The sequence below is a fragment of the Podarcis gaigeae genome (genome assembly GCF_964106915.1).
Source record: "Podarcis gaigeae genome assembly, chromosome: 7".
NCBI lineage: Eukaryota > Metazoa > Chordata > Lepidosauria > Squamata > Lacertidae > Podarcis > Podarcis gaigeae.
The window spans coordinates 86,317,824-86,342,847 of NC_139683.1; the positions used below are offsets into that span (position 1 = coordinate 86,317,824).

A 25,024-nucleotide genomic window follows, 5' to 3' on the forward strand; every position below is an offset into this window, starting at 1 on the left:
CCCTGTGATCTTTGGATGAAGGGCGGTATACAAATTTAACAATAATAGTAATAATTTTTAAGAGCCACATTTCCTCCCCCACCCTTGGTACCTTTGCTGCCACTTTCTCTTTCTGCAAGTCGCAGAGAACGACTGGCAGGCGAGGAGAGAGAAAGATAGCGCCGAAAGGATCTTGGAAGTTGTTTCTCCGAGCTCCCATGCCCCCCTCTACCCCATTTTCCTATCTCTGCGCTTCCCTGCTTTCTCCCGCTGCTGCGGGCGAGGGAGCCGAGGGGGCGTGGCTGCGTCTCACGTGCGACGTCGCCGCCGCGGTGGGCGGGGCGCCTGTTTCCTGGGAGGCGGGGCGGCGCGCGGAGCAGCCACTGTGACGGAGGGCGGAGCCCGGCTGAGGCGGAGCTCGGCAAGCGCGGCTGCCCGGCCGTTGAGAGGTCCCGTCGGGTGGGCGTCGAGCGCCGTTGCTGTCAGGAGCCGCCCGCCCGCCTCGCTCTGCCGCTCGCTCGCTCGCTCGCTCCTTGACTGACTGACTGACTGGCTGCGCCGGGAGAGGAGAGCCGAGCTGCCCCCGTCCTGGTCGCGGCGGCGGCGGCGAGGGGCGGACTTCGCGCCCGGTCATGGAGGGCGGCAGTGGCGGCGGGGGACCCTCGCGCGGGACCGGCCGCGAGAGGAAGAAGAGCAAGGTCCCCGCCGACGAGGCCCCCGCCACGGCCGTGCCTGGAGGAGACCCCGGAGGAGGAGGAGGCGGCGGCGGCGGGAAGTCCCGCAAATTCGTGAGTGTCTCCTGAGGGGCCGGGAGGGAGGGAGGGAGGGGGAAGGACCTGCCGCCGGGGCCGCACCTGCCCGCCCGCCTGGCGGCGTTTCGGAGCCCGCGGCCCCCGCCGCCCCGTCCTCTGCCTCGTCCCGCGCTGGCCGGGGAAAGGCGGGCAGAAGAGGCGCCGGCCTCCGTCTCCCTCCCGCGCAGGTGTCCCGCCGGTGGCGTCTCCCTCGGGGAGAGGGGGGGCTTTGGCGGCCCCCGGATGCCGGATCCGTCCATCTCAGCCCGGCCGGAGCTGGCGGTGCCCGGCAGAAGTTCTCCCTCCCTTCCCTCCGCACGTGCAGGGCTCCCTGACTGACCCCTCGACCCCTCGCCCCCTCGCCCCGCTCCCTTTCCTTTGGGTGCCGGCAGGCGTGGGATCTAATTGGAAAACATGAGTGGTCTACCAAACAAACAGGAGGAATAAGAAAGGCGTCGCTTCTTTGCGGTTACAAAGCCAGGACTGTAAAACACACGGCAAGTTTAGAAACCAGAATGGAATAGAATAGAATAGACCTCAATGTAGGTTTTCTTAAACGTCTGGGTAGTCTTGCTTCTAAATAGGAAGGTCTTCAGCAGGGACCCAAAAGAACACAGTGAAAGGCACCTGACCGACACCATTAAGCAAGATTCAGGTGCCATTAGTTTCTCTCTCTGTGTGTAGAGGGCTTGGATCAGGAAGAGGGCAGGCTTGATTTTGGATGGTGGGGTTGAGCCAAGTTTTTCCATATAGAAGAGACTCCGGTTTCTGATCTCTCCCTCTCCAGTTAAAAGGACCTCGGAGGAGGGCAGGAGGCTGTGAAAGACAGCCTTTTTAGGCCCTCAGAGCAGCTGCTAATAGGAGGAAAATGCTGGGTTTTTGCCACTACAGGTGAAATTGAAAATAAATGCCCCTCTCCTCCCCACCCTGTCTCCTCCTCCTCTGCCGGGTGCCAGGTGAGCAGTGGCAGGTGCGTGGCTACCTCGCCTCATGGGTGGGCTTGCCCTGTGTCCAGGGCCATTATAACATCTGAACAGATAAGCCAGTGAGATGACAAGGGACAGAAGGTAGAACAAGGAGCAATACTCTTCCAAAAAACCAACAACAGTAGCATGCTTGAAATTTAATTGGGGGATGGAAAGACTTTCAACTAAAAGTGTTCAAGCTCTTTGCTCAGTCATTGGTATCAAGTGAGCAGTCTCATTGCACTGTAGGCAGGATCCTATCATTCTCCCCAGTAGGAAAGATGCTGGGGATTTTGGTTGGTGTAGCAAGCTAACGTCTGTGGTGTTAGGTATTTTGAATCAGTATTAAGTAGACTCAAGTGACTGAATTTGTGCTTGGTGACTTGAATGTCATGTGGCTCCACATGAGCTACATTTACAGTAAGCTTTGCAACTTTCTGTTTCTCTAGTTTCAGGGCAAATTCTTTGCTTAATAACTGTCTTTTACCTGTTAGAGCCTGGGATGCTTAAGGCCGCAGTGCAGCACACACCTATAGCTTTATTAAATGGGAAGCCTGAAAATTAGGACCCCCTCCAATCTGATGCCAAAGTTCTGTACTTGTTTTGTACTGCAAGTGACATGTTTTGTACCACCCCCCAAGCTGAATAATTGATACTCCAACTGGGGGCCACAACTATCCCCCCCAACCCAGTATTGTCTGATTCTCTCCAAACAAGTGCCACAAGCTCACACCTATCTGTGTGAAAGCCCCATTGAGTACAGTGGGATTTGCTTCTGAGTAAAAGCTGCTCTGTAAATGTGCCAATAGGGAGAGAATTGGAATAGTAGTCTCTATGAGATCACAAAGCTGTGCAGAAAACATTGGGGGGGGGGAATTCCACTGTGTATAAATCAGTTGGTTTGTCATGGTAGGTTCTTCAGGACTGCAGAGCAAGAGAAAAGGGTTAAACACACCTCCCTGCACATTGCTGTCCTGAACTTGATTTCCTCTCCTCTCCCTTTACAGTTGTGAAAAAGATTCTGGTAACTTGAACTAGCCTCAGTGTAGTTTGGCCCTGAGGCAAAGGTGTACACACATACACAGGCTTGATTGCAGAAATAGGAGACTTATAATTCCTTTTTTGCTGAACTAACAGACACACTTTAAAAATTGCATATCATTGTAGATCAATTTAGTATAACTTTGTGAAAGAATGTCAGAGAAAGCTATCACTCACTGCTTCCTTTGAAGAAGTATGGCTAAACTGGTTTTAGCTTCTCATTTGGTCTATTCTTGAAGATTTTTGTCACTTCCCCTGTGTTTTGGGGGGGGGGAGGAATCAAGATTTGATAGTGTTTTGTGCATGTACAGACTTGTGTTTGGTTGAAAACATTCTTAGAAGTATAATTTATGGGTTCAGCAGAGCAGTATTTCTTTTACAAAGCAGCAAAAGGTGGACAGGAATTTGAGTCAAGTGTGGAAAGCTTCACTACCTTTGGGTATGTCCTGTACTCCTGAGAGGAGTCTTGGTTCAGAAAGAACTCTTGTTCATTTGTCTTGCTTCTATACCACCCTTCCTCCCATACTGGCTCAGGGTAGTCGGCAGTCCCAATCAAATCAAATACAATTAATTACAAAAAGGGAGGGAAAATCTTTTAACCTCTAAAAACTTCATAGCAAAAAATACTTTATCAACCAAGTAAGTTCTATAATCCAGCGGACAAGAAAATAATAATCAACATTAACTTGGATACTCCAAATAACCTTCGTCCTGCAAAAGTATGAGCAAACTGATATGTGTTCAGGCTGAAAGGTATGTCAACAAGGAGGACAAACATACTTCCATGGGAAGAGAATTCCACAAATGGAGTGCTGCCACAGAGAAGACCCTGTCTTGCACCATGCATAATGGGTCGTGCCTGTATATGGTCAGTATTAATGCAGTGCAAAAGCCTCTGATTACTGTGTTGCAACAGGCATGGTTTTAGATATTGTAGTTAGGGAAGTGTTAGGATTGTTGCTTTTTAACCTGTTAACTAGTGATGTGGATATGTAGCTTGTGGATGTAGCTTTGAGAGGTAAACTACCAGTTTCCGGGATTCTTTAAGGGAAGCCTTAAATGAATGGTGTGGATTTGACCTTGGTGCGACTGTTCAGCAGGTGATATTAAGCCCGTTGCTGGAAACTGGCAAGTTGAATTCCCATTTCTTTATAATGATAGAAATAATATTCCTCACTTGCCTAGATTATAAGTAGTTTTATAGCAGAGGTGTCTCATTTAGGACACAGTTAAGAATTTGATGAAAATATCAAAGTGGAATATAAATATTGACCTGACTATTTATGTTAAAGTTTAAGCTTTTTATAGGTTTTTTAACTGGGGTGTTTTAACTTCCGGTGGTGACTTCTCTTGCTGTCTTTTGTGAATGTGCATAGAGAGCAGCCATAAAATGTATGCTCATTTTTTAATGTGCTTAGGCTCCAGTTTCAAATGTAGTGCAGATAGCTTGACGTATTAAAATTGATAGTCACATGGAAAGATGTCACGTATTTATTTCCTATGTGTAATGAGACCAATCTGTAAGGAACTGTTTAAGTGCTTTTAGTTGCAGATTGATTTGCATTTGGTCTGTTTTGTCCTATTCTTGGATAATTTAACAAAAGTTTATATCTGAGGGAAAGGAAGTAAAAGTTCACAATTACATCTGGTTTTTCTCTTTCAGTAATATATTTACAAATTAGGAGAACGATGGAAGCAATAAACTTTAGAGTTTTCATTTCTAAAAACAATGAAACTAAATTATCAGGTTGTGTGTATTAACTTGGGATATTCAAGATAACGCACATTTAAGAAGAGAGAACTTCAGAATGATGCTAATGGATGTGCATTGGAACAGTCCATCAAATTATACTTTATCTCTAGATGCTTTTGAAATCGATTAGATAAAATGTATGCATGTCCCAAATGCCTTTATTGTACTTGTTCCTATTTTTAAGGCCAGAGCAATTGACTAGGTGATCTTTTGAAGGTTGTGTGCTTTGATGCTTGCATTCATCTGAAAATAGACTAAGCTCAGAAGAAGATGAAAGAACTCTCTGGTAATGTGTAGGAGAAAGCTACACAGTGGGGTTGGGTTTTTTCCCATTGTTACAATAATTATTAAAATTTCACTTCTATCTTAGTTCAGGGTGACCTATTTGGGGCTTTTCCCCATTTACCTTCACTACAGCCCTATAAAGTAGGTTAGGTGAGGAGAAAACGTCTGGCTTAATGTGGTTTATGGGTCAGCAGTGATTAGAACCCAGACCTTTCCACTTAAAAGCCAACCACCCTATTCACTTTCATCACATCTGCCCTCTCTGTATGTGTGTGTGTGCGCGTGCGCGTGCGTGCGTTGGATTTGATTTAAATCACTAGTCAGTAAGACCTGATTTAATTTTTTATTTTTATTTTACAAAAAGACTCATTCTTGCTGGTATAATCTTAATATTTACAACCAGATGAAGGTTTCATTTTTGGAATAATAAATTTTCAGAGTAGTTTTTACAGTTATATCAAAAATTACTGATTTGGCTATACTATTAGAAATACATAGACAAATAATTATGAAATTATTGTGAGGTTCAAGAAGTTAACTGTTTATATTTGGACAATTTTTCTGCTGTACAGTGGTACCTCAGGTTAAGAACTTAATTCGTTCTGGAGGTCTGTTCTTAACCTGAAACTGTTCTTAATCTGAAGACCATTTTAGCTAATGAGGCCTCGCACCGCCGCCGCGCGATTTCTGTTCTTATCCTGAAGCAAAGTTCTTAACCCAAGGTACTATTTCTGGGTTAGCAGAGACTGTAACCAGAAGTGTCTGTAACCAGAAGTGTCTGTAACCCGAGGTACCACTGTACTTTATTGGAAGGAGAAAAATAATCATTTCCTTAATAACAATTTAAACCTTTTATTTAACTAAAGCAATAACATTATAGCATATGTATTCATGTTTGTTGACTGGTGTGGTTAAACGGTTTAACAAAAAAACCCCAACTTAGACTGAGTTTTAGCACACATGAAAAACTTAAAACAAATCCTTATTTCCTGATGGATTAGCGTTTGGACTATAACTTAAATAGAAAACTATCTCTAGAAAGATTTTTCCTCCAAAAGCATTTTATTTAAAAAAATCTGATTTAAATAAATAAAATCTGATTTTTTGATTTTTCTAAAAAAAAAAATTAGCAATTTTTATCCAATTTTTATACGTCCTGTACACCATGGAAATGCCTTATCCGTAGTGCTGTTGGGGGTTAACGCAGATAAAGGGGTCAAGTGTAGGAGTTACCACAGACTGACCTGTCTTATCATATTACATCCTTTAACATTTGAAGAGTATCATCTCTTCAGCCTATTATAAACAGACATCAATGGCTGCAGAATACTTGTAGTGATCATCAACAAGTGGAAAAAATGGCACAAGAATCTTTCTGCCTCTCTGTGTTGAACTTCTACCACACACACAGTTGAGGACTGAAATAGATAAGACTTCTATATTAAAAGTGCATATTTCATTACTGGCCACTTCAGTAAAAATGTAAAGCTCTGCAAGCAGAAAAGAGCTTCTCATCCTTGTCAGATGTAAAATATTTCTTCTGTGAGTTACCCTAGTTGCTGCAAACTGAGTATTAATAATAGTCACAGTAATATTTTCAAAATACGGACAATATTGTCAACAAAAACAAAGCTTTTGACTGTCTATACATTGGGCCTAAATCACTAGTAGCGTTTGGTGAAATAAATTACAGTAGAACCTCGGAAGTTGAATGCAATCTGTTCCGGAATGATGTTTGACTTCTGAAACGTTCGAATTCTGGTGTGGCTTCCAGTTGGCTGACAGCTAGGCTTTTTGCAGATCAGAAGCCCTGTTGGACGTTCAGGTTCCAAGGAACTTTCGAAAACTGGAACACTTACTTCCGGATTGTCGATGTCTAGAAGCCGAAACATTCGGGAACAGAGTGGTTTGAGAACCGAGGTTCCACTGTATTATCTTATCTTTCTGAGATGTTGCCATGCTGTTAAGGGGAAAGGCTTAAATGAAACTTTGTTTAGAATGCACTGGGGCCCTGTTGATAGGTTTTATATTATTGCTCTTTGCTAAGTGCTTTAATTCTGTTGGAGCCACTCCTAAGAATGAGAGGAGGGAAAGCCTGTTTATACCTGATGGTTTTGAAAGGAGTCTTTGCTTCAGAGGCTAGAAGGGGTGGTCGTGGACAGCCAGGTACATTTGCCCCAGGCCTTGGAGGGCTAAGCTGCTCAGGATCCCCCACCAAGGGCATGCTGCACTTATCCTGTCATGCCAAGAGCAAAACTCCTGTCCCGGGCCTCAGACAAGCTCTGCACAGGCCTGCTAGGAGGTATATGTAGTCCTCATAATTGTCTTACAAAGATGTCTATCTCCAAGTGACCAGCCCTAACCCAGTTTACATTGCCTTAGAGTATTTGAGAGACTCACTAAGCAGTTCTTGGAGAGTGTTATCTCTGCATTAAAACTGTGCTTGCACGTCAGGCACATGATTGGGGCAGCAGTTGCTGTGATCAAACATTCTGGGGCTAATGAGCAACTGGGATTTCTTAATTCTTCCTTTTACACAGTTAGTTATAATAATAATCGATTTATTGCATTAGCCGTGTGGCCATAGCATAATATACATAGAAATAACAACATAAAATGGGGGTGGGGAGGTAAAAGTGGATGTCGTCCTGGGCGAATACTTTGAAAAAATGGGGATAACAAAAGTAACAGGGGATTTAAAACATCGAGTGACAGAGAATACAAAAACAGGTTTGATTGTGCGGCGTATCGACTACAGCTGTGGTATTAAAGAAGAAGTTGGTGCCACTTTCCTCTTCATCACACTAAGCAGGAAGTTAGCTGTCATCTCGGTAATCCAACAGTCAGAATCCTGCAGAAGAAGGGACACTATCCAAGGCTGGATTGGGAGATGAAGCTTGTTCACGAGAGGAGTTAGAAACCGAGATCTTTCATCTGTCCAGTTGGGACAGAAGAGCATTACATGTTCCATAGTCTCCAGAGCCGTGTCATTGCAGGTGCATGTTCTATTTGCGATGGGAACTCTGGAGTAACGACCCGACAAAACTGCTGTAGGAAAACAGTTGAGACGGGCACAGGTAAAGGCCCTTCGCTTAGCCTCCGAAGGAATTGTGAAGCAGTATAGAGGGATCCCTTCAGGGGGTGGAATAGCTAGGGCTAAGCCTGAACACGGCCCTCTTGCATGGGAGGCTGTGTTAGAGAAGTCAAGTTGCTGTAGCTTCTTTTTGATTGGAGGTAGGGCCGCCGGGCTAATACACTCTAAGTTAAAAACAGTTTTGCGGTTCAAGTTGAGAAGGGAGCGGAATTTGAGATTAATTGTAGTTTTCCAGGGAGAATCATGAATATCTCTTAAAATCAAATTGGAGAAACCACCTCTAATTCGAGCATCTGATGCTAATAGGTGGGAGCTATAGGAAATGGCTCGACTCCATGCTCGTTTTTTGATTGAGGGCTGGGCGAACTCAAGTCGTAGGGCTGCACCTGAGACACATCTCGGGACGCCGGAAAGAGATCTCAGAAACATGTGAAGTGGGCGATCCAAGTTACCTGATATTGCTGTAGTCCATACTTCGCAGCCATATAATAGTTTAGGGACAACTTTGGCATTAAATATTTGAATTGCTGCTGGAAGGTGTTTGCCGCCTTTCTGGTGATAAAATCGGACAATGGCATTAGAGGTCGTGGTTGCAGCAAGAGAGGCAGATCGTAGATGGGTGGTCCAGGAGAGATTATAAGTAAATATTAAGCCTAGATATTTAAAGGCTTTTACCTTTTCTAAGTAGCTACACAGTTAGTTAATATAGCCACACTGGAAGGATATTCTGCTTTTATTTTAATAGGGTTTTTAGAGTGTCCAACTAGATGAGACAAAGCAGCTAAATTTGTTTATTCACACATCTGTCTCAATCACATATAAAGTTGGGTGGTGGTGCTTTACACTTCTGATATCTGAGCTGAACTAGGGAGAATAAGTTGTGGAGTGATGGAGTGCTTGGGATGATAAAGGTAAGGTAAAGGTTAAGTCCAGTGAAAGGCAACTATGGGGTGTGGCGCTCATACCACTTTCAGGCTGAAGGAGCCAGCGTTTGTTTGCAGATAGCTTTCTGGGTCATGTGGCCAGCATGACTAAACAGCTTTTGGCGCAACGGGACACAGTGACGGAAGCCAGAGCGCACATAAATGCCTCTTACTTTCCCGCTGCACCAGTACCTATTTACCTACTTGCACTGGTGTGATTTCGAACTTCTAGATTGGCAGGAGTTGAGACAAAGCAACGGGAGCTCACCCCGTTGCATGGATTCAAACTGCTGACCTTCCAATCGGCAAGCCCAAGAGGCTCAGTGGTTTAGACCACAGTGCCACCCGCGTCCTGCTTGGGATGATAAGGCTGGGATAGGGAGGGTACAGCTGCTTTTTATCCATGTGCCAAAACCTTATGAGTGAGACGGGCATGTGAGCAGCAAACCTGGCTTTTTGCTGGTTGATCCTGGGTACGATTGCAAATGAGGTTCCTTCCTCCACACATTTGATCCAGTAATTGCCTGCTCCTAATTATTGAGTTGCAGTGTTTGGAAACATGTCTCTTCCTTAGCCCTGCAGCAGCTGTCTCTTCAGATGTGACGAACTGTGGTGGATCTGGAGATGAGAGCTGTCCAGGGATCACTAGCAAGAGAAGCATTGATGAGGGATGAGCCTTTCCCGTGACACAGTAGATCATAGGCAGGCAAAGTAAGGCCCAGGGGCCGGATCTGGCCCAATCGCTGCCTTAATCCGGCCCGCGGACGGTCCTGGAATCAGCATGTTTTTACATGAGTAGAATGTGCCCTTTTATTTAAAATGCATCTGTGGGTTATTTTTGGGGCATAGGAATTTGTTCATTCCATATATATATATATATATATATATATATATATATATATATGCTTTCGTAGATTTTCACGGGTACAGGAATGCAGGTTTTGGTGTCCTCGGGTGTCTTCCCGTGTAAAAGTTGGGGTGTCTAGGCGACGTTTCGACGAGGTCTCACTCGTCATCTTCAGGCTGGTGCTTTCGGCTTCTTGTTACTGGGACAGAGCGGGATCTCAATGTTTGAGTTCCTATAAATACTGTAGAGGGGGTGTGGTGTCTAGCCTCCAATGTTCTGGGCAGAGAGGAAGTTCCCAGGCTAGTGTGCCTTTTCTTCTTTTGTTCCTTAATTACTTGAGAGATACCTTGAGTGATTTCTTGAGTGATATCCTGAGTACCACTTAGGTGGGTCATTAGGTGTGGATTAGTTGCTAAAGTCTTTGTGTCTTGACCTCTTGAACTTTGTGAAGAGTTTTCCTGAGAAGATGGCTGTATTGCACTTAGTTGTGCTTTGGCTTGGCTTCGTGTATAGGGGCGAGCTGTGGTTTTGTGGCTTGTGTCAGCCAGATCTGTGTAGGGATTGCAGGGGGGTGCAGCATCCGGAGGTGCCACCATGGACTGGCTACTGGATGGTGTCAGTAATTCATCTGTGGAGAGGGTCTGGGTTTGGGTCTGGTGTGGTTGATTGGTGTTGGCGTTCTGTGTGCCTCTGGATCTGGTGTCAGTTTTTGTGGGGAGGGCTAATTTCCAGATGTCTGGCAAGCGGGATGTGTCGTCACGCTTGTTCATGTTGTGAGGGTGTTTCTCTATCTCGATGGCTTCCATGATTATTCTCTTGTGGTGATGTTCCGTGTTAAAGAGCAATTTGGAATCTGCAAAATTAATTTCGTGTCCTGTTTCTTTCATGTGTTGGAAAAGAGAGGAAGTTTTTTCTTCTTTTTTGACGGCATTCTTGTGTTCTGCGATACGTGCATTTATTCGTCTGTTTGTTTGTCCAATGTACGTGGCTGGGCAGACTTTGCAGGGTATTTCATAGATCCCTTGGTTTTCCAACTGGATTTTATCCTTGGGGTTTCTGAGGATATTGGCTATTTTTTGGTTGGTGCAAAAGGCTGTTTTGATATTGTGTTTATGGAGGATTTTGCTAATTTTATCTGTAGTGCCCTTGATATAAGGAAGGAGGGCCATGCCATTGTTTTCTTCTGTGTCTTGGTTTTTGGGGGGTGTTTCCTTTTGGATTAGCTTCGTAATCCTGTTTTGCTGGTATCCATTGGCAATTAACACATTTGAGAGATTCTGTAACTCAGTTGTCAAGTGGTCTTTGTCAGCCAGGCGTTTGGTTCTGGAGATGAGAGTCTTGGCTACGGAGTTTATTTGTGCAGGGTGGTGGTGTGATTGTGCATGTAAGTAGCGGTTGGTGTGTGTTTTTTTTCCGGTAGATAGTGTGTCCTAGGGAGCCATCAGGTTTTTTTGTAGATTAGGACGTCAAGGAAGGGAAGTTGGTTGTTGGCTTCTATTTCCATAGTGAATTGTATTTTGGGGTGTAAGTTGTTGAGATGTGTGAGGAAGCTATCCAGTTTTTCCTTCCCGTGTGGCCAAATTACAAAGGTGTCGTCAACATATCTGAGCCAAAGTTTGGGTTTGTGTTCTGACTTGTCTAAAGCATTGGTTTCAAAGTGTTCCATGTACAGGTTTGCGATGACCGGTGAGAGGGGTGATCCCATAGGTGCTCCTTCTATCTGTTTGTATCTTTGTCCATTGTGGATGAAGTACGTGTTGGTTAGGCAGTGGTTGGTCAGGTCCAAGATGTATTCGGGGGGATTGTATTTGTTTTGAATAGCTGTCAAGGCTTCATTAATGGAAATACCCTGCAAAGTCTGCCCAGCCACGTACATTGGACAAACAAACAGACGAATAAATGCACGTATCGCAGAACACAAGAATGCCGTCAAAAAAGAAGAAAAAACTTCCTCTCTTTTCCAACACATGAAAGAAACAGGACACGAAATTAATTTTGCAGATTCCAAATTGCTCTTTAACACGGAACATCACCACAAGAGAATAATCATGGAAGCCATCGAGATAGAGAAACACCCTCACAACATGAACAAGCGTGACGACACATCCCGCTTGCCAGACATCTGGAAATTAGCCCTCCCCACAAAAACTGACACCAGATCCAGAGGCACACAGAACGCCAACACCAATCAACCACACCAGACCCAAACCCAGACCCTCTCCACAGATGAATTACTGACACCATCCAGTAGCCAGTCCATGGTGGCACCTCCGGATGCTGCACCCCCCTGCAATCCCTACACAGATCTGGCTGACACAAGCCACAAAACCACAGCTCGCCCCTATACACGAAGCCAAGCCAAAGCACAACTAAGTGCAATACAGCCATCTTCTCAGGAAAACTCTTCACAAAGTTCAAGAGGTCAAGACACAAAGACTTTAGCAACTAATCCACACCTAATGACCCACCTAAGTGGTACTCAGGATATCACTCAAGAAATCACTCAAGGTATCTCTCAAGTAATTAAGGAACAAAAGAAGAAAAGGCACACTAGCCTGGGAACTTCCTCTCTGCCCAGAACATTGGAGGCTAGACACCACACCCCCTCTACAGTATTTATAGGAACTCAAACATTGAGATCCCGCTCTGTCCCAGTAACAAGAAGCCGAAAGCACCAGCCTGAAGATGACGAGTGAGACCTCGTCGAAACGTCGCCTAGACACCCCAACTTTTACACGGGAAGACACCCGAGGACACCAAAACCTGCATATATATATATATATATATATATATATATATATATATATATCAGTGTGATGCAAGCAAATTTTGATTCTCAAAGTGTGGCTCAGGGAAAAGTTTGAGAGCCTCTGCTTTGGATGATTATCTCTTGCTTGTTGTCTGTGGTGAGGTGCTGCTCCATTGTGAGTATACTGGCACGTTTAGGTCTCCTTTGTTTGAAGGCAGAGGAGATGGAGAGTGGGGAAAGCTGTCATCCAGCTAGGAGCTCAGAGCCTGGGCAGTAGCTCCTACAGTTGCGGAGTCCGGCTGGATCAAGCAGGACTGGTGGGCAGGCTGGAGAACAAACTTGGCAGCAACTGCAGTGGCTGCAATTGGCAGGGAGCAGTGAAGTGGAAATGTAGAAAAGCAGCCTCATGGTTCCTTTCAGCAATGAGTTGGCCTAGAAAGGTTTGGAGGCGTGGAACCTTTCCCCCTCACATACAACACCTGTATTTGGGTGTGGGAGAGGGAGAAGCAGCTGCCCAATCACAGCCATGCTGAATTTGTTTTATATTCTGATTAAAACACATGGATTTGAGGCGGGTACAGTGGTTTATGCTTGCCCTCCAGACCAGGATTGTGAACCATCTTCAAATTGTGGTTTGCAGTCCTGATCTGGAGAGCACATGCAATTAATTGCCAGTTTTGACAAAATAGTTTGCAGTTTGTACTGAAAGGGCAGCAACTACAGTACAGTGGTGCCTCGGGTTAAGAACTTAATTCGTTCTGGAGGTCCGTTCTTAACCTGAAACTGTTCTTAACCTGAAGAACCACTTTAGCTAATGGGCCTCCTGCTGCTGCCGTGCCACCGGAGCACAATTTCTTTTCTCATCCTGAAGCAAAGTTCTTAACCTGAGATACTATTTCTGGGTTAGCAGAGTCTGTAACCTGAAGCGTCTATAACCCAAGGTACCACTGTAATTGAAGAGGACCATGTGAGAAGGCAGGGGCAGGGGAATTGATGAGCAAAAGGCTTGTTTCCATAGTATGAAATCTTTGGGGTTCCAACTGAACCAAGTTAGCATGTATGATAACTACTGGATAGTTCAGTATTGTTTAATTCAGTCTTCAGGTTATTATATGCCCTTAATGCTGTGATGTGGTAGGCTTCAAGCACGTTGGCTTTTTTCTTTCTTACGGGGAGCTGGGGGAAGCTGGAAAGTAGGATTGTTGCTTGTGGTATGTGCTTGTGTCTGAAATCCTTCTGCTGCCATTTTCTAAATAGACATTGCATCTTTAGTCACATTTTTCTGTTATTGGGTCAAGGTGGCGCTGTGGTCTAAAACCACTGAGCCTCTTGGGCTTGCTGATCGGAAGGTCGGCGGTTTGAATACCCGTGACGGGGTGAACTCCCGTTGCTGTGTCCCAGCTCCTGCCAACCTAGCAGTTTGAAAGCACACCAGTGCAAGTAGATAAAGAGGTACCACTGTGGTGGGAAGGTAAATAGTGTTTCCATGCACTTTGGCACTCGTCACAGTGTTCTGTTGCACTAGAAGCGGTTTAGTCATGCTGGCCACATGATCCAGAAAGCTTTCTGTGAACAAACACCAGCTCTCTTGGCCTGAAAGCAAGATGAGCGCTACAACCCTATAGTGGCCTATGACTGGATTTAACCATCATTAGATCCTTTACCTATTACCTATATAGAGAAGATAGTTTGTAAGGCCTGTTAATATTAACAGCTTGATTTTGCACTGCAGCACCTGTGGCTTCTATTTTTGGGGTGGTATTGAATGCTAGTCCTGCTCAGAGTAGACCCATTTACATTAATAGACATGGGCTACTTAGGTTTATTCATTTCAGTGGGTCTACTGTGAGTAGAACCAAATTGAATACAACCCATAATTCTGATGTGTTTTTCCCATTTCCTCTCCTTTTCCTAATAGGCAAAAACTAAGATATGGTCAGGTAACAGCTTTGTGCTCCAATCCTTAACCCTGGATATTTTGTAGTAATTGTTTGGATATAATTTAAGTCATTTTAATTTTTTTAAAAACATCAAGTGGTACTAGTTAATCAAGATAAGCAGAATGGTCACATTCATATAATCCAATCCTCACTTAAGCCAGGTCAGGTTTTACTCTCCCCTTCACACGAACAGCAAAATCAAACAAGGAAGTTGCTCTTAACCAAAGCATCCTGTTATAGGCATAGCAAGAAGTATGGTTAATGACTTCAAGACAAGCCTGCAATCAGAAGGCAAATTTAAGCCGTTACTAGGTGACTTGATTTCCAGTAAAGTGGATGGAAGGAAGTTCATGAGAGGAAAACTTTCTTTCCCCTGAAAAGTCTTTCCAGGGCACTGGGAGCCCCTCCTGAACAATTGGGATTGAGCAAGGGAAGCTTCTGGGGTGTGGGAGGGCAGTCACTGGAAATCAGACAACATTATCCCAAATGTGATGGATTCCACTCCTTTCCTAGCAGATCCCCGAACACCATCCTCCATTGTTCTGGAGGGCCCTTTGGCAGCCAATGCATTTTGAAGTTCAGATCTGATAAACAAATAAGCATTGCGTATATTTCCAGTTTACCCAAAATACCTTTTTAAAGGTGGTTGTTCCAACAGCTTTGACACTTCTGAAAATGTTACATATAAGACCGTGATATGAGAGAGGCTTTCTTGATTCATTTGATTCCAAGTATCAGGAGAGGTATGGTCTGGTGGTGGCACAAGGAATAGTCTGCTTGGCATCAAAGGGGCTTCTGATTTGAACCTCACACATCTGACATCTGTAGTAGACTATAAAGTTTGCCATCTCTGTCAGTTTAAATTATAGCCAAGTAGCAAAATTGCTCCAAAAGCATCTCTGATCATTATTTAAATGTTTTAGACTTAATAGAAAAACTGGTAGAATGAGATATCAATACAGTTTTGTTACGTTTGCTTCGTGATACGTTTTTTCAGGTTGTGTCACGTGGCGACCCGGAAGTACCAGAAAGGGTTACTTCCGGGTTTTGCCACTCTCGCATGCGCAGACGCGCAAAATGACGTCACGTGCATGTGCAGAAGTGGAGAATCGTGACCCACGGGTGCGCAGACGCGGGTTGCGTTCCTTTCACATTGCGAATGGGGCTGTGGAACGGATCCTGTTCACAACCAGAGGTACCGCTGTAATTTCATTGGGAAATGCTTCATTGATGGCTTGGGAGACTTCTCTATCTATAATGCTTCTGCCAGTTTTATTGGAAACATTTAACTAGGTCCCTTCTGGTATGCACTGCCCCTCCCGCCAATTTAAAAGGCCACGGATTGTTTAATTAGGCCTCGGAGAAGAGGAGTGTTTTTGTCTGGTACCTAAAGGTGACAGGCAAGCCTCCTTGAGGAGAGTATTCCACACTTAAACATTTCTTAAATAAACCAGCCACATATATATTTTTATGTTTTTAATTTAGTAATGTTCAGTTTAATAAGTATATATTACAAATATTGCAGCCCCCGCTCACAGATGACTGAGATGTTGTCAGAAATGTTACATGGTTAATCCAGAGTGTAACAACAACAACTAAATGGGAGCAGTTTCTTAATAACACTTACACTTTCATTCAGCCCTTCTAAGTTTTCAAGGTGCTTCTCATGGATTATCATCTAGCTGCAATTTTTACAATAACGGCGTGCCCTAAGTTCATATTATCTCCCATATGCCATATGGAGAGGCTGGGAGAGAATAATTTGCCAAAAGCTACTTAGTGAGTTCATGGCAAAGGCAAGATCTGATTTTTATCCACAATGGTTTACCAGCTCCTACAATGATCTACACATTACCCACAAGAAATCAGCATCCTATTACTGTATAGTGATACCTCCGGTTGCAGACGGTATCCATTCCGGAGGTCCAGTCGGATCCTGAGGTTTCCGCAACCTGAGGACCGCTTCTGCGCATGTGCGCACGGCGAAACCCGATCAGATACTTCCGGGTTTGCTGCTTTCGCATCCTGAAGTTTACGTAACCAGAGGTACTACTGTATTTTTTCATGGAGTTTCAGTTTAAAAATAAAAATAATAAACTGGGTTGTTTTAAACCAAACCACTGTGCACATGGAACGACTTCTGTGGTGCAATGGAACATGCCTTCCTTCCCCGCCCTGATCTGATTTAGGGAAGTGGGGGCTGCACAGCAAACCAAGTTTCATTGTGCCCGCAGAAGCCCCATGCACATAGTGATTTAACTGGATGCAACCCATTGTTCAGTTAGTAATACACATAGATATTATGATGATGACTTTGCTTGTTTCAACTTGTATATATTATGCATTTAGTATATTACTAATTGAAATGACTAAAGCACTGCACACATGGAATGACATTTTCTAGGGAAACCTGCCTAAACTTTTTTTGGGTGACTTTCCCTAGTATGCTTGCGTGCATGTATTATTTAAGAACATAGTCCTTTAGTGTGCAAAAAATTGCATATTAAGTTTTCAGCACCTTCACTTTTTAAATTTTTTTAAACACTATAAGGAAAGTATATGTGGTTGTGTTGTCACATCCCTAAAAGTATTTTCATTACATCAAGTATGAGTTTTTCCTCTCATCAAATTATTTTAGTTCAAATATTTTTGGCTATTGAGAAAGTTTTCTTGGCTATTATAAAAGCTTTCCTTTTAATTTAAAAGAAGTATTTCAGGTATCTGCTGAAAAACTCATAAAACCAATATTCAAGTGTAGTAATAGGATAGCACTTGCTACTTCTTTTGTCTGGATTACTAAACAAGCAGCACTCTTAGGACCAAACACCTAGCCTTCCAAGCAATATCTGTACAACATAGCCTTTGTACAGCACAGTCATTGACTCCTCTTGCTTGTCGCTTGCCCCAGATTCTTCCAAACCAAGTGAAATAAATGCTTGAAAACATGCATGCACCCACATAATTAACATGTGAAACGACTGAGGTTTTGAATGATGTATTAAGATTATACATCCTGGATATGTAAATCCATTTGTTTTCTGAAGATCAAAACTGATTTCTGATATAACACTTTCTTAGGAGATTCCCAGTAAATATGAAACAGCTTCACTCCAATATTCCATAATATCTAACAGATGTTTTTCATTGTTGTGTAAATTCTGTTTAACCAAATATCATTTAAACATAATAATATGCAAACCTTTCCTTAATGTTTATTTTATGGTGTCAAATTACCGTAGGTACCGTTTGCCAAAACCAACTCCATATGCTATTTGAGACAAACCTTACAAAATCTCTTTCCTGTTTCTCTTAGGTTTTTATCTAGATATTTCCTTAAAACCTGCCCAACAGCGCTTTTGAGGTGTTAAAATCAACCAATAAGGATCTGTTTTGTCTTGTAGCAGACCAAGCATTCTTAATAGTGTATCTATTTCAGGTTCATTATGCCATATGCTAATTTTTATCATGCACCTTCCCTGTCTCAGGACCCTGGACCTAGATGTACATAATACAGCAGGTATTTGTGACTGTGTGTGTGTGTAAGAGAGAGAGAGATTGAATTGCTGTATAGGTGCACACCCATTGCCTTTGCCTTGGCGGCATTCAGGAGTCACTGTTCAAATACCTTCTCCTCCCCCAGGGAGTTTTAAAGTGGAACTCTCTGTACAGTTTCTGAATGTCTTGTTTGTGGATCTTGCAAAGTAAAAGGGATCGTGAGTGTGTGTCCAGCAATACTAGTTTGCAGTAAAAAGTCTGGCATGTGGAGATTCATGGCCTTCAGCTTTCTCTTCCTTTCTGCAGAGTGAATGCTCCTCATTGGGTCTCCTGTGAGAGAGAGACTACTCCTAGGTGTTGAAGGACAGCTTTCCAAATATAACTTTCTCAAGCCACATGGGAGAGACTTGCGAAAGTTTACTTTGAATTAAAGATTTCATCCTTATATTTATGTGATGTGCTTTGCACCCGGCAGGGGTCCTGAGAAGTGGGAGCAGAATGCTATTCTGATGTGTAGATGTTTTATCTTGACTATGTAGTACATTGCCCTGAGCTCCACTTATATAATAAAAATATAAGAATGTCATCATGCTGCATTTGCTGGACCATACACAGGTGCTGCTGCATACTATAGCATGATAGACAGCCTAGGTGAGCTGTGGACAGGCTGCAACAGCCCCCAGTTTCACTGGATCTTCAGCCTTCCAGGTCTGGAACCCCTGCAATTAAGATCCCGAGGCTGCCATGCATTGCTACTGGTCATCTTCCTCCTCTCCACTCACCTTGGGGACCTGCTGCTTCTGCTGCCAGTACCTGGCAGAAGGGGGAGCTTGGGAACAAGGAAGCTAGTCACAAGTGGGGGCCAGTTGGCCTTGTAATTTTTTCATGCAGCCACCAGTTCCCAGGCTGGCTTGCTACAGCTTCTGACTGCTTTCCTCTTTCCCATGCTCCTCATTCTGCCAGATCATTGTAATGGTGTACTGGTGAGGGCATGAGAAACTCTAAGCCTTTTATGATCCTCCCTGCCCTCCTCCCTTGTACCGCCAACATGAGGGAGAGGCAAAGGAGAAGCAGGATCGGTAAAGACTATGAGGAGCTCCCAAGGGGAGCAAGAGTGGCTGCATCTAGTATATAATATATTTAATGTTTTTATTGCAATCTTAGGTTTGGTAAAAGAATTTTACATAGTATTCATTTTCTGTCCCGTCCCCCCGCCATTCCATGGGTGTTTCTTCCACTCTTGCTTCTTTCTTTAAAGAAGAAAGCTAGAAGTTTGATAAGAAAACAACTACACTCTGTGGCTTTATGTTCTTGCCCTCTCTGCCAGCACAGAGAGAAGCAGCACTTCTCCAAGTGGAGAACTTGGCAGGTTCCATCTAAGAAGCACTTCAGTTCAACTTGAAAGTCAACGGCGTAGCTTAAGAGTTACCTTTGCAATAATAATGATACAGCTGCCAGGTCACTGGAGCTTGTTTTTCCTTCCATGTGTTAATTTAGAGGTAGCCAATGTGGTGTCCTCGAGATGTTGGACAACAGCTCCCCTACTCCCTGACCATTTGCCCTGTTGACTGGGTCTGATTGGTGTTGGAATCCAGCAGCAACTTATCCCTGCATTAAGTAACCTGTAGGTAATTTCCGCCTTGCACCTTTTGACTTCCTGGCAAAGAGCTAGCTGAGGATCTAGTTTATTTGTGAGAGGACCAATTTTAGTCTTTGGATTGTCTTCGTTTTCTTTATCTCCTGTAAATGCATGACAGAGACCATTGCTTCTGTGCAACTGTTTGAAAAGGCTTTGCCTCTTCCTGAGTATTTGCTTCATCACTGCAGCTTGTTCCGTTAGTTGTCAGCTCAAGGGTGGGTAGCTTATTTCCTGTGCTTCAAACCACAAGAGACTCTGTGCCTTACTCGGATATGTAGTCCTTAGGCAAGGGAGGCTGAGTTGCTCCACTCCTGCCAGATACACTTGTCAGAAGGCTGCCTCACGCTGATCTCCTTCTCTTAAGTCGGGTGCTTTTAAAAAACTGAGCACTCCAGTCAGCAGTGCCTTTGGATGTAGAGGTTCAGGGCCAACTTAAGCTCTCCCCACCTCCCTCCGCCTGCCAGTACCTCCTTCAGAAAGAGTTGTGGTTGAGAAGGTAAACTGCTCTAGGCAGAGGTTAATTCCTCAGTTTCCACAAACTCATAGGAAGCAAAACACCCGGATTTGCAAATACGTTGGTTTAAAACCAGATCTCCAAAATGGCTATTTAGGATCAGCATATAAGGTCACAAAAGTAAGCCAAGCATTGTAAACAGCACAGCATTTTTCCCCTGTAGCAAATGGGAGTTGTTATTAAAAAAAAAGGGTTGTGAGTGTGTCTTGAAAAAGGAATTAGCAGTCCTCTGATCTCAAGGATACACAAGAAATAACCTGAAAGGAGATGGTGAACACATTTCAAGAATAATTCCTTGAACTGTTTTGGGTTTTGTGCTTGTTTACTTTCTCTTTACTTAAATGAGGATGGAATAAGTATTAAGTGTTTTTTTAAAAGTACTTAAGGCAAAATGTAAATGTAGCTATTATCACTTCAGAGAGTTGAATCGCATAGCATAAACATTGTCAAACAAAGTACCGGTAGCTTGCTGAAAAATAAAATACACTATGCTTACACCTTCATTAGGTAGGACCAATGAAAATGTTGCAAACCATGAGCAGGCCTTCTAGATCTCAAGACCTCTTCCTCAGGCTGGATCTTAAGCAGAATTGGGGGGTGGGGAGGAGAAGGAAAAAGCTGGTCATGATCTTGTTGCCCCTGAAGCCTGTGGTTTGTAACAGTATTAAAGTGGAATGCAGGATGAGTTATGCAGATATAATTGGATTAGCCTCATTAGGTACAAGACAGACTGCAGGATTCACCCAGGGTGACTGGGACAAAGGCAAAATAATGGTGGTTCTCCCATTTTTGAAAATATAATATCTAGTTGTTACTGGGTTCTGTCTTCATCCCTAATTGAAGCACAAAGATCCCTTGTGAAGCAGAGAGCAGCATTGTATTTGTACTAGCAAAATTGGAGATTCATTTTGGTGGAGCACTATCACAGATTTAAATATCTGTGTTCAGCACTTTACTTTGGATATATACATATAAAAATGTTAAAGGTTTTGAACCTTGGGGATATATTTTGTAAGGATTAAAATGTGAGGTCAAGTACCAAGAGGTCAAATGGGTTTGGTCATGGCTAGACAAGTGCTAATCCACAAGTGAGATTAAAATATACCTTTCCTTTGGAAACAAATTTAGGATTTTTGGGATTGTTCTGTCTTTACTTGAGTGCAGATACATGGGATCTGCAACAAAATGTTGCAGTGTACTCTCATGTCCTTACAGGAGTGCTGCTGTTCAGGGTCTTGCCAGCCTGCCATCTAACTTGCAGATTCCACCGAGCATCCTGATTCCTCCCATTTGTTTCTCAGTGGCCTCATTCTGACTCTGAGTAAAATTGAGTTGAATACCACCCATATTAATTAGCAAAACATCTTTGTGTAAACAGATGATAAATTATCTTTTTTTCTATTCTCCCTCATAAAAAGTTCAGAATTCTAGTAAAAGTTGATCCTGCCTATTTTGTGTCCAATCAAGCTGTTGTTTATGGCACAGCTGAAGGTGGCTAGAAGATAAGTTGGCAACTCTTCCATCTCTGCCCCCAGCTCCACTTTCTTTCTGTGAAACTCCAAATTGTACTCACACCAACACATCACCAAATTAGTTGGATATGGAATGAAGAAATTAGTGGGACCTGTTTCCCTTTTAAACCACACCTGTCTTTTCAGCTGCTGGACTAATGCCAGGTGGGTGGTTTGCAGATTAACTTGCTGGTTCCTTCTCTGATTTTCACCTCTTGGCAGGTGCCAAGATTCTGCAGCCACTTCTCCATGTAGGCAGTCTTCAGTGCTTTCCACCCAGCGATGTCCTCTGTATTCTCCTAGCAGAATGTCTCTTCCAGCAAATGTAATGCATAATGAAACACAACACCATGGCATTTGTAACTGTGTTCTCCTTTAGACCCAGCAGAGTGTGCAGCATTAATCAGGTTCCTATTGCACATATTGTACATGCATGCATGCGTACATATTCTCCACCCACCCACACCTCAGAATAAAACTTCTGCTAAAGTGGAATGTAGTCCAAAGAAGCTGAAGAAACAAACGTGTTCTAGCCTTTAAAATGCCACAAGAGTATAAGCTTTGCAAAGTGCTCTCTCACTGAAAAGTACTGAGCTTGGCTCTATTCACTTTTAAAAGTTGCTGAGGAGCTCAGAGACTCAGCTGTATTCTAGAGCAAGTTTAAAATTCCTTTGCTTGGGGTGCCTGCCCTTGAACCTTCCATTTGCTCACCCTCCTTCCTTCAGTAGGATCCCCCCTCCCTGCTTGCAGCTTAGGTTTTAAGCTTGCCTGTGATAATGTGGGCACACCCACACAGACGCTCACAGTTTCTGTGTCACAGGTCTAGTCAGCAAGCTCCCTTTGGCAGAAAGGACAGCACTCTCTCTCTCTCGCCTTGGGAGGAGACTTTGGCCAGGTTGCTGTAGAGACAAGTAAACAGCATTTCTTCATCACTGAAATACAGTTCCTTAAAATGAGACCAACGCCCTGCCTAAATATTCTGCCGGAAACCTCTTTTTGCCAGTGAGGAAGTGGTGGAAAGTGTATTATTCTAATTAATTAGGAAGTTGGACAGAGGTATTTTATTTGTTCTCTACTCAGACTTTTCAAGAAACATGCTAAGAGCACAAAATAGTGACTCAGTATTTGGGAACCTAAGGAAATGAGAAGAGGGACTGAAAGCAAAGCTCTTGCAGTGTTCAAAACCCCTCAAGCGCCAGGGATCCCTCAACGTTTTGCAACTGGCACTGGTCAAATTGCAATCATGTGGAGATCTCTACATGTCAGGTTGGTGACTGACAATCTCCATCTTGTTGGCCCCCTCCATTGAGCTGCCCCCATCAAGTAAATAAATAAAGATACTTAACTAACTGACCAATTGCATCAAAGATCTTGGTTCTGCCCTGCCCCTGCTCCCACATAAAGCCTGTTCCCCTAAAATAAATCCTGGCTGTGCCCATGGCTTCCGCCAGCTTTCTTAAGCAGGTAAGCAGAGGTTTCTGACCAAGATGCCATCTGCCTTCTAGAAGATGATTTCCATTGTAATTATTTCCAGAGGTGTAACTGTGATAAGTCGTTTGTGGCACCGTACATGTATTAAACTTAACTAAAGTTTAATGAAGGGACAGGGGTGGCGCTGTGATCTAAACCACTGAGCCTAGGGCTTGCCAATCAGAAGACCGGCGGTTTGAATCCCCACGACGGGGTGAGCTCCCGTTGTTCGGTCCCTGCTCCTGCTAACCTAGCGGTTCGAAAGCATGTCAAAGTGCAAGTAGATAAATAGGTAGGAAGGTAAACGACGTTTCCGTGTGCTGCTCTGGTTTGTGAGAAGCGGCTTAGTCATGCTGGCCGCACGATCTGGAAGCTGTATGCTGGCTTCCTCAGCCAGTAAAGCGAGATGAGCGCCGCAACCCCAGAGTCGTTCGCAACTGGACCTAATGGTCAGAGGTCCCTTTACCTTTAAAGTTTAATGCCAGAAATATTTGGTTAGTCTTTAAGGTTTCACAAGACTTTCTTTGTTTTTTGTTTTCCTGGAAGATAGTTCTAAAAGGAGTGAATCCTTTGTTTTTTGATGAGAGAACTTTGATCTAGGCCGCCAAAATCTGAGACAGGGTTTGGTCATGTTCTGCCCAATGTGAGGTGAGAGAATAGAAGTGAGTAGTTACTAGTTAAGGTAGAAACATGAACATGGAATTGATTTTAACAACACATAATGGAACAATGGACCTAATTAATAAATATTAGGTTGGCGGGCTTAGTTATATCAATTAGAAGGAACAGAGCTTCCTTGTCATTGGTCTAGTGGAGCAGCCTTGTGGTTAGCCCTATGTCTGGGAGGAATCACAATTCATTGTATGCAAATATTTGGCCAGGTCATTTAATCAAACTGCGCTCTGTGTCTCTGTGATTGTGTGTGTGTGTGTGTGTGTGTGTGTGTGTGTGTGTGGTACTCATCAGAAGACTATAGTAAACTCAAAGATATTGATGATGCCTTTAGGAAACAGCAATATCACATGATACACCTGTCCTGAGGCCTTTGAATTACTAGGAATAAATTTCAAAATAAAATATCTGTCAAACTACTTTATAACACTTTATAAACATGGGTTCATAATTTATTCGGATGCTGGGTGTTTGACAGCTAGTGCCCCAAGTGGTGATATGGGGAAATTGCTAAATTTCATATTTTAGCCACTACCCCCAGACATATTTTGAATTAAAATTATTATTAATTTCTATACTGTATAGGGTAAGTGCTAAGTCAATTTTGGCCCTTATGCTGCAGATTTTATGTGTATGTTCACTGTTTCTAAAACATTGGGCAATCAAATGGACAGTGCAATCAGATATGCCCAGGTGGTGTGTGTTGCAAAACTATTTTAGTTACTTAAAAATGCTGTTTTTATTGATGTTGTTTTAAGCTGCCTTGAGGACCTTTAACTGAGGTAGAAAGGCATTTTAAAGACATAAAAATTTTAGGAAACATGTAAAACTGTGATCCTAAAGTGGAACTTGCTGTTAGCAGAGCAAATTCTTTCCAAATGATTTCTTCTACGCTTTCTACAGAAAACTGATTGTTCTCATATTTAAAAAGCTGTGTGTGGTTCAGGACACTTTGATACCTGTATCTGCAGCCAAGTTAGTCCCATTCCTATAAAAACAGAATTCTAGCCTTGAAGCGTCTATATGTGCCGTGATTCTAGGAAGGGGGCCTTTTCTTGGGAGGTATCCTGACTTTGGAAAGCCCTCCCTAAGAAGGCTTGCCTATTTGCCCAGGCATTGGTGGATTGTGTATGATTTTTGGAATCATGTTCTGTTCTGGGTGGGGTTTTTTTTTATTACTCTTTGACTTTGTTTCGTGGTCTTTTGGTATGCTTTTTGTGTTTATACGTTGTGTGAATTTAATTTTATTCACACTTTTGTATACTCCCCTGGTACCTTTTGATGAATGGCGGTTAAGACGTACTATAAATAAATAAATAAGGCAGTATAGGAGACCATTGACACTTTTTGGTAGTA

The 25,024-nt window shown here is 43.4% G+C and overlaps 1 protein-coding gene across 3 annotated transcripts in view; it reads left to right on the forward strand.

Moving 5' to 3' along the window:
* The first annotated feature begins 388 nt into the window (after nt 1-388).
* LOC310848844 (protein diaphanous homolog 1-like) overlaps nt 389-25,024 on the forward strand; it is an 83,085-nt gene continuing 58,449 nt past the window's right edge. For 2 of the 3 annotated variants that reach the window (XM_083748377.1, XM_083748378.1), the window contains exon 1: nt 392-767. In XM_083748377.1, the coding sequence (XP_083604503.1) occupies nt 612-767 (156 nt within the window). In that variant the 5' untranslated portion in view covers nt 392-611. Of the gene's footprint in view, nt 768-25,024 lie in introns of all 3 variants that reach the window. The other variant, XM_083748379.1, reaches the window with a different exon arrangement.